The sequence below is a fragment of the Syngnathoides biaculeatus genome, chromosome 3, assembly GCF_019802595.1.
Source record: "Syngnathoides biaculeatus isolate LvHL_M chromosome 3, ASM1980259v1, whole genome shotgun sequence".
NCBI lineage: Eukaryota > Metazoa > Chordata > Actinopteri > Syngnathiformes > Syngnathidae > Syngnathoides > Syngnathoides biaculeatus.
Genome location: NC_084642.1, coordinates 21,704,422 through 21,716,907, shown reverse-complemented (window position 1 = coordinate 21,716,907; position 12,486 = coordinate 21,704,422). Strand labels below are relative to the sequence as shown.

The 12,486-nt window shown below is 42.3% G+C and overlaps 1 protein-coding gene across 3 annotated transcripts; it reads left to right on the top strand.

Moving 5' to 3' along the window:
* The first annotated feature begins 1,890 nt into the window (after nt 1-1,890).
* Nucleotides 1,891-11,696, top strand: slc7a6 (solute carrier family 7 member 6). 3 transcript variants are annotated; one of them, XM_061814808.1, is made up of 10 exons: nt 1,895-2,080; nt 5,653-6,179; nt 6,334-6,459; nt 6,989-7,133; nt 7,203-7,326; nt 7,993-8,096; nt 8,169-8,265; nt 9,088-9,237; nt 10,364-10,547; nt 11,460-11,696. In XM_061814808.1, exons 2-10 carry the CDS (start codon nt 5,696-5,698, stop codon nt 11,525-11,527), a joined length of 1,482 nt encoding a protein of 493 aa, XP_061670792.1. In that variant the 5' UTR covers nt 1,895-2,080; nt 5,653-5,695; the 3' UTR covers nt 11,528-11,696. The 3 variants fall into 3 exon arrangements, with proteins under 3 accessions (XP_061670794.1, XP_061670792.1, XP_061670793.1); XM_061814809.1 differs by lacking the exon at nt 1,895-2,080 and adding an exon at nt 4,749-4,894; XM_061814810.1 differs by lacking the exons at nt 10,364-10,547; nt 11,460-11,696 and adding an exon at nt 10,192-10,224 and having other exon boundaries at nt 1,891-2,080.
* Nucleotides 11,697-12,486: the final 790 nt, after the last annotated feature.

The window sequence follows — 12,486 nt, the reverse complement described above, 5'->3', positions numbered from 1 at the left end:
TCATGCTATAAGGCATATTTTCGTTTCAGCTCAACGGACTTAGCATTGAACAATGCTTTGCTTGACTGGCAATATGGCCAGTCACGTGATTTCAGTGACGTAGGTGCACGAGGTCTATAGTCTGTCTCCATGTGCCCTGCGATAGATACTTTTCATTGACGTCACGCCAACCACGCATTTTTGTTTACAACGCCATTTTGGACGGCAAGATTGTGTCTACACTACACATCATGGCTAGGAAGCGATTAATGTATACTGTAATGTTTTAGCTACGGTTATCGTTTGATCTTTTATCTTGAAAGTCCTTTGACAAACGAACGCTGTATCTAGAGGCGATTGAGGCACTTGGGTTGGAGTGAGGAATAAAGAAAGAATCCAAGTATCGTCTTGTTATTAATAGATTGAGCTACAATACTTCTCGGATATAGTAATTGTGGTGTGATTGTGATTGTGTCGACGTCAGCAGGGCACGACAAGACAGGACGATAAGGAAGTGAGCTAGAGAGGGGAGGGAGGGGGATTGGAAGTGAACTAAATATTACCCACATTAAAGAGTACAGTTGGAGTCACGTCAACGTTATTCAATAACACGACAGCAAGATCATAACATGGTGTCAGAGTGATGGTAGTATAACTACGGACTCTTGGGAAAAAAAATGAACTCATGAAAAAAAAAAAGACAACGAGGAGGCGTTCAGTGTTCCAACTCATCCAATTTACCAGATGCGTGGCAGAGATTCAAGCAACACACCGAACTCATGTTCATGGGAGCGCTTAAAGTGCAGTTTCCTCCTGCTGTGGATCGGCGATAACGGACGGGATGTCAGCAATACGTGGACACTGATTGGAGATGAAGATAAGTTGGTAAAAACTTATTACAAAAAAAATCTCTGATTACCTCACTCTGACAGCAAACCCCGTATTGGTGAATACAAGTTTCACGAGAACACTTTGTGACAGAAATCAAGCTGTTGGTTAAAGACTGTAACTACACAAACAACGATGAGATGGTCAGAGACTGCATAGTTTTCGCAACCAACTCATCGAGTGTGTGCGAAAAGTAACTCAGCCAGGGGCTGGCGCACACTCGAAAAAAGCGATCAAGCATAGCCCGCTCTGACAAGTTAGTAAAAGTGCAGCTGAAGGCTATGGCTACCGACAGCCACGAGGTTCACGTTATCCACCGCAAACCTGGAAAGCAAAGTTTCACTGCGGGTGCTAGTAGGCATATTGACAGCTCAAAGACCTCCGTAAAGAGATGTAACAAGTGTGGAGAATACCACAGTAAATCAGCCAAATACCCAGCAAAAGGTAAACAATGCCTGTTGTGTCAGACCCCTTTTTCTGTCCATTCTTACAACCAAAGTCACACAATGAAATACCATGATGAAAAGGCTGTAAGGTCCTTATAAGCAAGCCAAAAAGATCACTAAAAAAACATGAGTTGTATTGTAGTTTTGCCGTCCAGTAGGCATCGTAAACAAAAGTCATGCGACTCATGGCGTAACGAGAAAAGTATGTATTGGCTGACAACCAGTTCAGGGTGCACACTGCCTCCTGCCCAATGACAGCCGGGATTGGCTCCAGCATTCCCACGACCTTTGTGAGGATAAGCGGCTAATTAAATGGATGGCTAATTATTTAATATAATTAGATATATATAAAAAAGGTATTTTTACATTGTATTTTATCCATACAGCATTTTTTTACATTTAAAATTGATTGGTGTCATGCCATCAAGCAGGCGCAGTGCAGGGAGGATTGTCACTTGTTGCTGGGCAGAGTTCAATATAGATCTCAATTGTGATTAGTCCATCGACCATTTAAAACATATCTTTGCCCTGCCCTTAGTTGTCCTTAATGCTGTCGCATGTTTTCGTTAGAAAAAAAAATGGCACGTACTCACTAACAATATTAAAAGTAATGAAGCTGTTCAGAGAACGGATGGATGACATCGTCACGCGGTGACGTCACAGAGTGGAGGCAGCCAGCCCATTTGTCTCCAGGTGCCGCGGTTGGTGCACGCTTCTCTCCGGACGCCGGCTGTCACGCGCGATTCAGCTGGAGGAGGTCCGCTCAGGTACCGGCGGCCCTTTTACAAACACCTACAGTGGTCTCACTTTGAGTTAATTTCGTCGGCTGTCTTTGTGCGGGGACAAAAGCGGGAAGTCAGCCTCGGTGACATTGGAGGTCCGCGCGGATCTAAAAAGTCGAGTTAAAGTAAAACATTGTATTCGCCATCTTGGGTTGTTGAGCTCGGAGTCATCCTTTGCAGTGCTGCTTGGCTTTGTTTTGAAAGTGAGGGGCGGAGGTGTAGCTATGATTAACGGCATTTTTCCTCTTCCTGTTTTTTTTTTTTTTTTTAATTTAAGCAGACGCCGGCTTTATTTCCCCTTTTCTAGTCTTTTCGTGGGGTTCATCCCGATAAGAACGCATATAAAAATCTGAAATGAAGCGTGAAATAAAAAGCCATGAATGTCACCGAAAATCAGTTCGAAGCAAAAGGGGCTGTATCCTCAGAAAAGCACCCTAGCACCATGTTTACAACTTCAAAGTGATTTCTAGGAAGAAAAACGTGTGTGCCCCATTCGTTGCTTTTACCGACGTCGGCCATTGTTAGATTCTAATTAGGGACGACGTTTACTGATTGAGCATTTGCTCCTCCTACGCGGGGTCAGTGTTTGAAATATTTTTGGAACGCAGTGATTAATTATACTGATTGACTCACGAGATAACTGGATTTAAACTACATTTTTTAGTTATCTACAACGAAAGAACCCCAAGACTTAGCTTGGCGACTCTGGAATACAATGACACATTTCTCTTGGTCAAAAGCGCATTATTTTTTTTTTTGTGTTAAAGACGTCAACAATTTGACATCCACAGCTGTGGATATTCGTGCCTCGCCCCAGTTGTTTAAATAAAGCAAAGGATTAATTAGTTGAATAAATAATTGAATGATTACTCAATCAAAAGTATTGTATACTTTTAAAATCTTAACTTTTTGATGAGACTATATCACTCAATAAAAAATATATATTTTAGGTTATCAGGAGTTAGGACAAGCTGTATTTTTTTTATGGTTTATTTCAAGAGACGTTATTTTCCTCAATCAAACAGACATTCATGAGGTTGTGGCCTGGCCTGAAGTACATCCATCCATTTTCTGAGCCGCTATCCTCACCAGGGTCATGGGGGTGCTTAAGCCTATCCCAGCTATCATCAGGCAGAAGGCGGGGTACACGCTGAACTGGTCACTAGCTATTTGCAGGGCACATGGAGACAGACATCAGTTACACTCACAATCACACCTAGGGGCAATTTAGAGTTTCCAATTAGTGCATGTTTTTGGGATGTGGGAGGAAACCGGAGTGCTCTGAGAAAACCCGCACAGGGAGAACATGCAAGCTCCACACAGGTAGGGCCGGGATTCAAAGTCACTAATTCCTCCACCGTGTCAGCCTGGGGTCTATTGCTGTTCAAATAAAAATACCAAAGCAATTGAAAGCTTTTAAAAACTAAGAAAAAACAGTAACAATATAAATGATTAATTACAAATTTTTAAATATATTAAAATCAGTTTTTTTTAATACATAATTGTGTAAGTATTTGTTATTGTTGGAAAAAAGATTCATGGAATAACCCATTTGTTTCTTAAAGAGAAAGCACACCTCACACAGCGTTGCACATTACACTCAACTTACTTCTCGTTACGCGCTGTGTGAGAAGTGTGTCCAGTGATGAGGTGGCACTTCATAGAGGTGTGCTCCTTTGGTGCCACAATCTCTGGTTGTCTTAAAATGGGAAAACGTCTTAATCTATTCACCATGTGATACAAGAAGTGAAATGGCCCACCGTCACACACAAAAACCTAATGGCACTTGTGAAGTTGAACTTCGGTACTGTGTTGTTCTACATAATGATAAACGTGCTTCGAAAAACAGTACATCCAATAAGAAAGAGACGTGTGGAGTTGATCATCTGTACCGCGATTTTGTGATGCTTTTGCTACCTCCCAGTAAGGTAGTGGAGATATACACGTACAAAAATCCAAAGGGAAAGCAAAACACACCTAACTATAGCAATACCGTGTCAAAAAAGAGGAAAAAAAATCACATTTAAAAAAAAGTGAGTTGCAGTAGCTGTGCCATAAATATTTTTCCTTACTCTGTATTTGTGTGCCATCTTGATTTGTATTCACTTTTTTTATAGACATGCCCAAAAATTTCCCAACATCCAAAGCTGGTCCCTTAGTTGAGATGGATGAACTTTCTCAGACCAATTAGTGTACTTTTTCTGTTATTCAAATAGGGCTTTGTTTCCCTCTTGGGGTGTTTCAGAAAGAGAACAAAATCTACTTAATTTGGCGAGTCTTTTAGGGAATACTGGGGATTTGTTTCACCAGAAAGAAAGGGGAGGGGGGGGACACAGAAATATTTTTATGGCATTATTTTTAGTAGGTTTTCACTTTTTTTTTCTTAGTTTTGTGAAACAAATTTAACATTAGAAGTCAGCTTCAGATACACTGGTGCGCAAGTAAAGTGAATAATTCAGCTATTGATTAGATGTACAGTGGGGCAAAAAAGTAATCAGTGACCAATTGCACAAGTTCTACTTAAAAAAGTGCTGTAATTTTCATCACAGTAATTTATCAACAAAGTATGGTGCAAAATAAGTGGTCATAAACAAGCAAGATTCCTTGCTGTCATAGACGTGTAACTTCTTCTTTAAGAGCCTCCACTCGTTACCTGTATTAATGGCACCTGTTTGAACTCATGAGTATAAAAGACCACAACGTCAAACAGTCCCACTCCCAAGACCAAAGAGCTGTCAAAGGACACCAGAAACAAAACCTTAGACTTGCACCAGGCTGGGAAGGCTGAATCAGCAATAGGTAAGCTTTTTGGTGTGAAGAAATCAACTGCGGGAACAAATATTAGAAAATGGAAGATATAGAATGCCACTGACAAGCTCCCTTGATATGGGGCTCCACATAAGATCTCACCCCGTGGGATCAAAACGATTACAAGAACAGTGAGCAAAAATCCCACAATCAGACGGGGGAACCTAGTGGATGACCTGCAGAGGTGGGGCCAAAGTAACAAAGACTACCATCAGCAACACACGAGGCCGCCAGGGATTCGCATCCTTCCGTTGGCAGATATGTCTGCCTGCTTAAGCCAGTACATGTCCAGGCTTGTCTGAAGTTTGTCCGAGAGCATTTGGATTATCCAGAAGCAGATTTGGAGACTGTCATATGGGCAGATGAAACCAACATCAGAGTCAGAATTATCTTTATTTGTATGTCAGAAGCATACAAGGAATTTGCCTCTGGTATTTGGAAATGCTCTAATACGATGTACATGACGACAACAAACGGTCAATTGAGACATAAAGACATTGTGGGAACAATTAAGTGAAATTGGACTATTACCCATTGGTTGGAAATGGCTGCCCTATCGACAGGTGTTAGACTCTTACGTGCCCACTCAGTGGCTCAATGTCACAATAAGTTCCACTTCATGTTGTATTGTTATAGTCGGGGGAAAAAAAAATGATACTTTTGGAGTTGATCCTAAGTAGCGCTTTGTTGCTATGCCACAATGAGTTGCATTTCCTGTTCTATGCCTTTACCCACCATGTGTCCGACAGCTTCCTGCGGAGGTCGCCACCGCTGACCCTGGCCGGCGCCAACATGCCAGAGCAGGACTCCTCCAAGATTACGTCGGGTAGCGGTGTCACGGCTGCAGCTGTGGTCCCCAAAGAGAGCATGCAGCTGAAGAAGGAGATCTCCCTGCTGAACGGAGTCAGCCTCATCGTGGGCAACATGATCGGCTCAGGCATCTTCGTGTCACCCAAGGGGGTGCTCATCTACAGCGCCTCCTACGGGCTGTCGTTAGTTATCTGGGCGGCGGGCGGGCTCTTTTCGGTGGTGGGCGCGCTGTGCTACGCAGAGCTGGGCACCACTGTCACCAAGTCAGGGGCGTCGTACGCGTACATCCTGGAATCGTTCGGTGGCTTCTTGGCCTTCATCCGCCTATGGACCAGCCTGCTGATCATCGAGCCCACCAGCCAAGCCGTCATCGCCATCACCTTCGCCAACTACCTGGTGCAGCCGCTCTTCCCCACGTGCGAGCCGCCCTACACCTCCTCGCGCCTCATCGCCGCCGCCTGCATATGTGCGTACACCGGTCACTCATTTGGTACCCAGGCCTTCATCACTACCTGCTTTATGCCCTCGATGATCCTGACCATTCCGCGCTGCTAAGAATAGTGAAGACATCACCCACGCAATCTCCCATCCATGTTTGTTTGGTTGTTTCCACTTTTCAGGCTTGCTGACCTTCATCAACTCTGCTTACGTGAAGTGGGGCACCCGCGTTCAGGACGTGTTCACCTACGCCAAGGTGGCCGCCCTCATCGTCATCATCGTCACAGGCATCATCAAGTTGTCCCAGGGTGAGACAGCAAAACAGTTAGACATTGCAACAATTCTGGAAGCTATGATTAAAAACACATATTAAAAGGACTAAAGTACTGGAAAAAGGGGACAAAAATGTTAGATGGAAAAATGAAAAAAAATGATGGATTAAAAAAATACAGTATTAGTGAGAACATAACCGGAGATCAGGGTTCAAATTCCGGACTTGCCTGTGTGGAGTTTGTCTGTTCTTCTGTTTGTCCGGGCACTCCGATTTCCTCCCACATCCCAAAAACATGCAACATTAATTGGGCACTCTAAATTGCCCCTTGATATGATTGTGAGTACAACTGGTTGTCAGTCTCTATGTGCCCTGCGATTGGCTGGCAACCACTTCAGGGTGTACCCCACCTCCTGCCTGTTGATAGCTGGGATAGGCTTCAGCACTCCCCGTGACCCTCGTGAGGATAAGCGGTGAAGAAAATGGATAGTGTTATTTGAAAACAAATATTACAATGAAAAATGATCACCACCACAGGCAAAAATGTAAAAGTGTGTCTGGGTTAGGTTACACCAACAACTTTGAGTCGGCCTTCCAGGGCTCCTCCACAGACCCCGGCAACATCGCGCTGGCGCTCTATTCGGCGCTCTTCTCTTACTCAGGCTGGGACACGCTCAACTTTGTCACTGAGGAGATGAAAGACCCCGAAAGGTTTGCCTTTTCTCTCTTTCAACCGACTTTTTAGTCAGAGTCACAGGACTGTCAGCCTCTGTGTTCCAGGAACCTTCCTCTGGCCATCGCCATCTCCATGCCAATCGTCACCATCATCTACATCCTCACCAATGTGGCTTACTACGCCGTGCTGGACATGAGCGCCATATTGGCGAGTGATGCTGTGGCTGTGGTAAGGGGAAAGACTAAATCACTACTTGTTTCCAGCCAGTGCTTGAGCCGTGTGTTCATGAGATTAAGGTGTTTTGGTCTGAAATGTGCAAATCAACCCCAGAACACAAGCTAAAGTACTTGTGAAGATGTTGTATGAAGCTGGTAAGAAAGTGTCATTATCCATAGTGATACAAGTTCTCCACTGACATGGGCTGAAAGGGTACTCACCAAGAATGAAGCCATTCCGCCTAAAGAAATCCAAAAAGGACAGATTATAGTTTTTCAAAAACACACCAAGACAAAGAAATTAACTTCTGGAGATATGTCCTGTGGTCTGATGAAACTACAGTAGAGCTGTTTGGCCATAATGACTGTTACATTTGGAGAAAAAAAGAGGGAAACTTGTAGACCTGAGCACACCATACCAACTGTGAAGCATGGACATGGCAGCATCATGATGTGGGCCTGTTTTACTGCCAAAATGGTTAAAAAGTGGCTTGAGGATAACAAAAGTCGATATCTTGATGTGGCACTGATCTGAATCCCATCAAAACTTTGTGGGCAGATATGAAAAGGCATTTGCGACTAAGATAACCAACAAAAAATGGTCACATTTAGTTGGTGCTCTCGCCTCCCTGACTGATCTGATTGAAGCAATAAGGTGCTGTTGTTCTATGACATTCAGACATTTGCAGATCACACGTTAGGCGTGATGAGTTGGAGCATCCCCATCGCTGTGGCGCTGTCCTGCTACGGCGGCCTCAACGCCTCAATCATCGCCGCATCCAGGTAGATCAAAAAACAGACTTTTGCACAATTTTCTGTGTCCTGATGTCGCACGCGCCACGTTTGTGCATGCAGGTTGTTCTTCGTGGGGTCCCGCGAGGGTCACCTTCCCGATGCTCTGTCCATGATCCACACGCAGAGATTCACGCCCATCCCCGCTCTCATCTTCAACGTAGGCAAACATACACTACTATTTTCTCGTCTACTTGAAATTTGTAGTTGGCGTGCTACTTGTCACCATTTTGAATCAATCTGCTGAAAATAGTAAGGGATTCTTTTTTTTTTTTTTTTTTTTTTTGTCAAGGCAAGAACCCCGGAGCGATATTGGAAACGCGATACTCAACGTAACTGAAAAATATCGGTTAATGTTTCTAATCGGCGCTCTAGCATTGTCATTTTGAAACTACTTCAGACAGAAAAGATTCTTGGTCTCACAAGGATATATATCATAACTGTGGTGCTTGAGGTAAGGTAGCTGAGGTCAAATCACAAAACTGGAAGCCTTTCTAGTTGGCACTCAGGGATCACAATTTTCAACTGAGGGGCATCAAACATTGAATGATTATTGTTCTGTCAAAGAAGTTACTTGAACGACATTGTTAAAAAAAAAAAAAAATGTTCAAACCAGAGTAAATTATCTCAGAACAATTCCATACGTTTCTGGTCAGCGTTCAAGCATCATAATTTTGATTTGATTTGCTTGAAAAAATAATCGATTCTTTCGTTGCCATATCAAGACTCCAATTGATGGAAATGTATTTGAATCCAGTGATTGTCATGAGATGATTGTTGTAAACACTCCAGCAGTCACAAATTTGAACTGGTCTGAGTCAAACATTACCGCCAAGAACCCATCACAAGCCAAGATTCTCACTGTCAGTTCAATCCATGTTTCCCGTCAGTGTCTCGCTGTCGCAGTTCTCAACTAAACATGAAGGGAATTGGAGGGGAAAGCAGTGACAAAATGATATGATAGGAAGTATGTTGTGTGCAGTGCGTGATGTCTCTGATCTACTTGACGGTGGAGGACGTGTTCCAGCTCATCAATTACTACAGCTTCAGCTACTGGTTCTTCATGGGCTTGTCCGTCGCAGGACAGATCTACCTGAGGTGGAAGGAACCGCAACGGCACAGACCGCTCAAAGTAAACACCGCTACTCTCGCCAACCTTGAGCACAAACTGTTTCGAGTTGAAGTTTTAGCTATCGCAACTCTCAAGCCAGTTGACTTTTAAATGGTCTTAAAGCTACTGTAAATTCAAAATGTAGAATTCTTGCGCTGCCTTTGGTTTAGAAGGAAAGCGCATTCAAGATACCGTAGATGAGGTGCAAAGGTTAAATCAGAACGTTTATAGTCGGGACTGGAGCGTCCCTGTTTGCAGTCAGTCCAACTGTTTGTGCTTCCAACATAAAATAGAAAATGAATGTTCAGTCAAAGTAACAACCCTGTTCTGAATGAATAAAGGATAGCATGCTCAAGGTAGATGAGGTGCAATTGTTTGTCCGGCACATTTCTAGTCAAGAGTTCTCGCCGCCACTATTGTCAAACATTAAAGAACTCGTGTCAAGGCAAAAACTTTTAACAATGCAACCCAAACCAACAACTATTAACTAACAATTAAATTTGACTGATGTAGAACCCGTAGATTCTCAAGGGTATCTGAGGCCAAATACAGTATGAAGTCTCGACGTGTTTCTGGTTTGAGTTCTCGCCGTCACCAATCTCCACAAAAGTACTGCAAACATTAAAAATAAATAATGTTGCTTTTGAGTTATATTAATAGATTTTGGAGGATATTAATTTGTTATGAATTATGTACAAGCCAGGATGCTCAAGGTAGTTTCAGTAAGAGCAAAAATCAAGTGCTGAAGATTCTGAAAAAATTTGCTTCAAACAGCAGCAATGGGATGCTTGGGTTTTTTTTTTTTGTTTTTTGGAATGGAGTGGTGGTTATACTTTGTTGCGCACATGCCCGTGTTACGTAGCTACTTACATGAACAATGATGGAAAAAAACACACGCACACAGTGATTTGCGACTTACTCGTAACTTACTCCAATCTCTGTCAAACAGTAAGTTTTCTTGTTCTGTCAATGTAGGGACTCAAAAGGTTTTGAAGTATAATGAATGGCTGATTCCTATAGTTGCTGAAGTCAAAGGACAAATGGTTTGTAGTCTCTGCTGATCTCTGCTATTTTCACCTGCTGTTGAATGATGTAGTGTAGTGTGTTGTAATATTTGTAGCGTTTACTTTGTGTGCCTGTGTTGCAGCTAAGCCTGTTTTACCCGGTGGTGTTCTGCATGTGCGCCGTGTTCCTGGTCGCCGTGCCTCTCTACAGTGACACGCTCAACTCCCTTATCGGCATCGCCATCGCCCTGTCGGGAGTGCCAGTCTACTTCCTGGGGGTCTACCTGCCCGAGTCCAAGCGGCCCCCTGTCATCACCAAGCTTCTGCGTCAGTTGCCCCGCCCGACCTTGACTGATTCAGCCGGGATTTTGTTTCACTCTTCATTTTGCTTTTTCTTCCACAGCCCATTTAGGCAGCAAAATCGCGAGTGCCTCAATGATTGAAACGCCACCGTTTGTTTTTGGGTATAAAAAAAAAAATGCAATGCAAAAAGACTGAGAATAGCTTAAAGGAGTTAAAAGTGTCACATCTTAACCCCTTTACCTTTTAAGTAATTGTTTTTAATGTATGTAAAATACCAAAAAAATTTCATTTTTAATTCTATTTTTATATTAAAATTTATTATAATTAAATTGAATTTTGGAATTGTACTATACGCCACTATAATTTTCATCTTAAATCAGATTTTATTGATGGTTTAAGGGGTAATAGGTACTTTTACTTTTAGTTTGTTGCTTAGTTATAGTTCAGTCATGGAAATTTTGCTTGCATGATAAACTAAATTACAGAAAATTTTAAAATTCAATGTTAGTGTTGTTTTTCTGCAGCAATGGATTAAATGTGAATTATTTCAAAATTCATATCCTATTGAATAGACAAATGATATTTTTGGATTTTAAATGAATTCAGTTTTTGGACTTTTTAACCAAATCATATTTTTTTTTTGGCACAAAAAAAATAGTCTGCGATTTTCCACTACGTATTAGTTAAATAGCTGCCAAATACACAAAAGGAATCAGAAAAGATTTCAGAAATAGTGAAGGGCAGTTTTGAATATTTCATTAGGTTTAAAAATGTTCAAAGATTGTTTGAATTAATCCCATCCATGCATCCATTTTTAGCTCATCCTTTTCCAGGTTGCGGTGTTGAATGAATGTATTCCACTAAATAACATTTTTAGAATGGAAGTAAAAACATAGAACTGGTGACTCACATGTTGAATGCGGTTTGTGTGTGCAGGTTCTCTGACCCACTGCACTCAGTACACTTGCTTCTGCGTCCTCACCGAGACGGACAAGCATGAGTAAAGAGATACCAGCAGCGCTACAATGGATGACTGAAGAAAAATAAATATAGACCTGGCTTTAGTCACTTGTATGTACACACAACTACTTCGATTGAGTCAAGCGGGAAAATGGTGCACTTATGTTTCTTCGTCTTTTATGAATTGGCCGATGTCACCGGCTTGCCTTGCAATTTCGTCTAGTGGTTTTCTTTCCAGTGTTTGCTGATCATATGTTAACGTTCTTGCTACGTTGTTGCCTTTGTGGCCCGGGTCATGAATTTGAGGACTCAATTAAGCGTGCCTGTCAGAAATCATGCAGCGTTTCAGCTCAGCCCTTGGCAGAAAGGGCCCACCACAGTGTTTAACGTACAGGTGTGTTGAAAATACTGTAATAGCAGTCTGTGACTAACCAGATTAAGCCATGTTTTCAGTATATTTTTTTTTATTGCTACAAGTCAAACAAGTTACCAGAAGATGCAGTAGATTCTTAGAAAAACAAGACCCAGCATTCATGAGATACTCCTTTAAAAAAAAAAAAAAAAAAGGCATGTTCAGAAGAGGCTACAATTTGCCAAAGAACACCTCAACTGGCTTAAAGAGAGCAGAGGAAAATGTTGTGGACTGATGACGGTAAAACTGTTCTTTTTGGGTCCAGGAGCTGCACATAATTTTTTAAGATAACCCCCAAACTCTGAATTCAAGCCACATACAACAATGAAGTGAAGCATCGTGATGTGGGCATGTTTCTCCGATTATGGTGTTGCGGCTATTTATCAGGGATCTTGTATCGGTGTACATATGTCTAAAATACTTGAAGAGGTCATGCCCTTGAAATGGGTGATTCAACGGGACAAAGACCACAAACACTAGTAAACATGCAAAGTCTTGGTTCCAAAAAAAAATTGTCATGGAGTGGCCAGCCCAATCCCCGGACCTCAATCCAATGGAGAACTTGTGGGGTGAAATAAAAAAATGGTGTTT

Excerpts from the sequence above, each read along its gene's own strand:
- slc7a6 (XM_061814808.1), top strand. The coding sequence starts at position 5,696 with ATGCCAGAGCAGGACTCCTCCAAGATTACGTCGGGTAGCGGTGTCACG. Across the intron at positions 8,097-8,168 it reads TCAATCATCGCCGCATCCAG|GTTGTTCTTCGTGGGGTCCC; the intron begins GTAGATCAAAAA and ends TTGTGCATGCAG. Across the intron at positions 10,548-11,459 it reads TGTCATCACCAAGCTTCTGC|GTTCTCTGACCCACTGCACT; the intron begins GTCAGTTGCCCC and ends TTGTGTGTGCAG.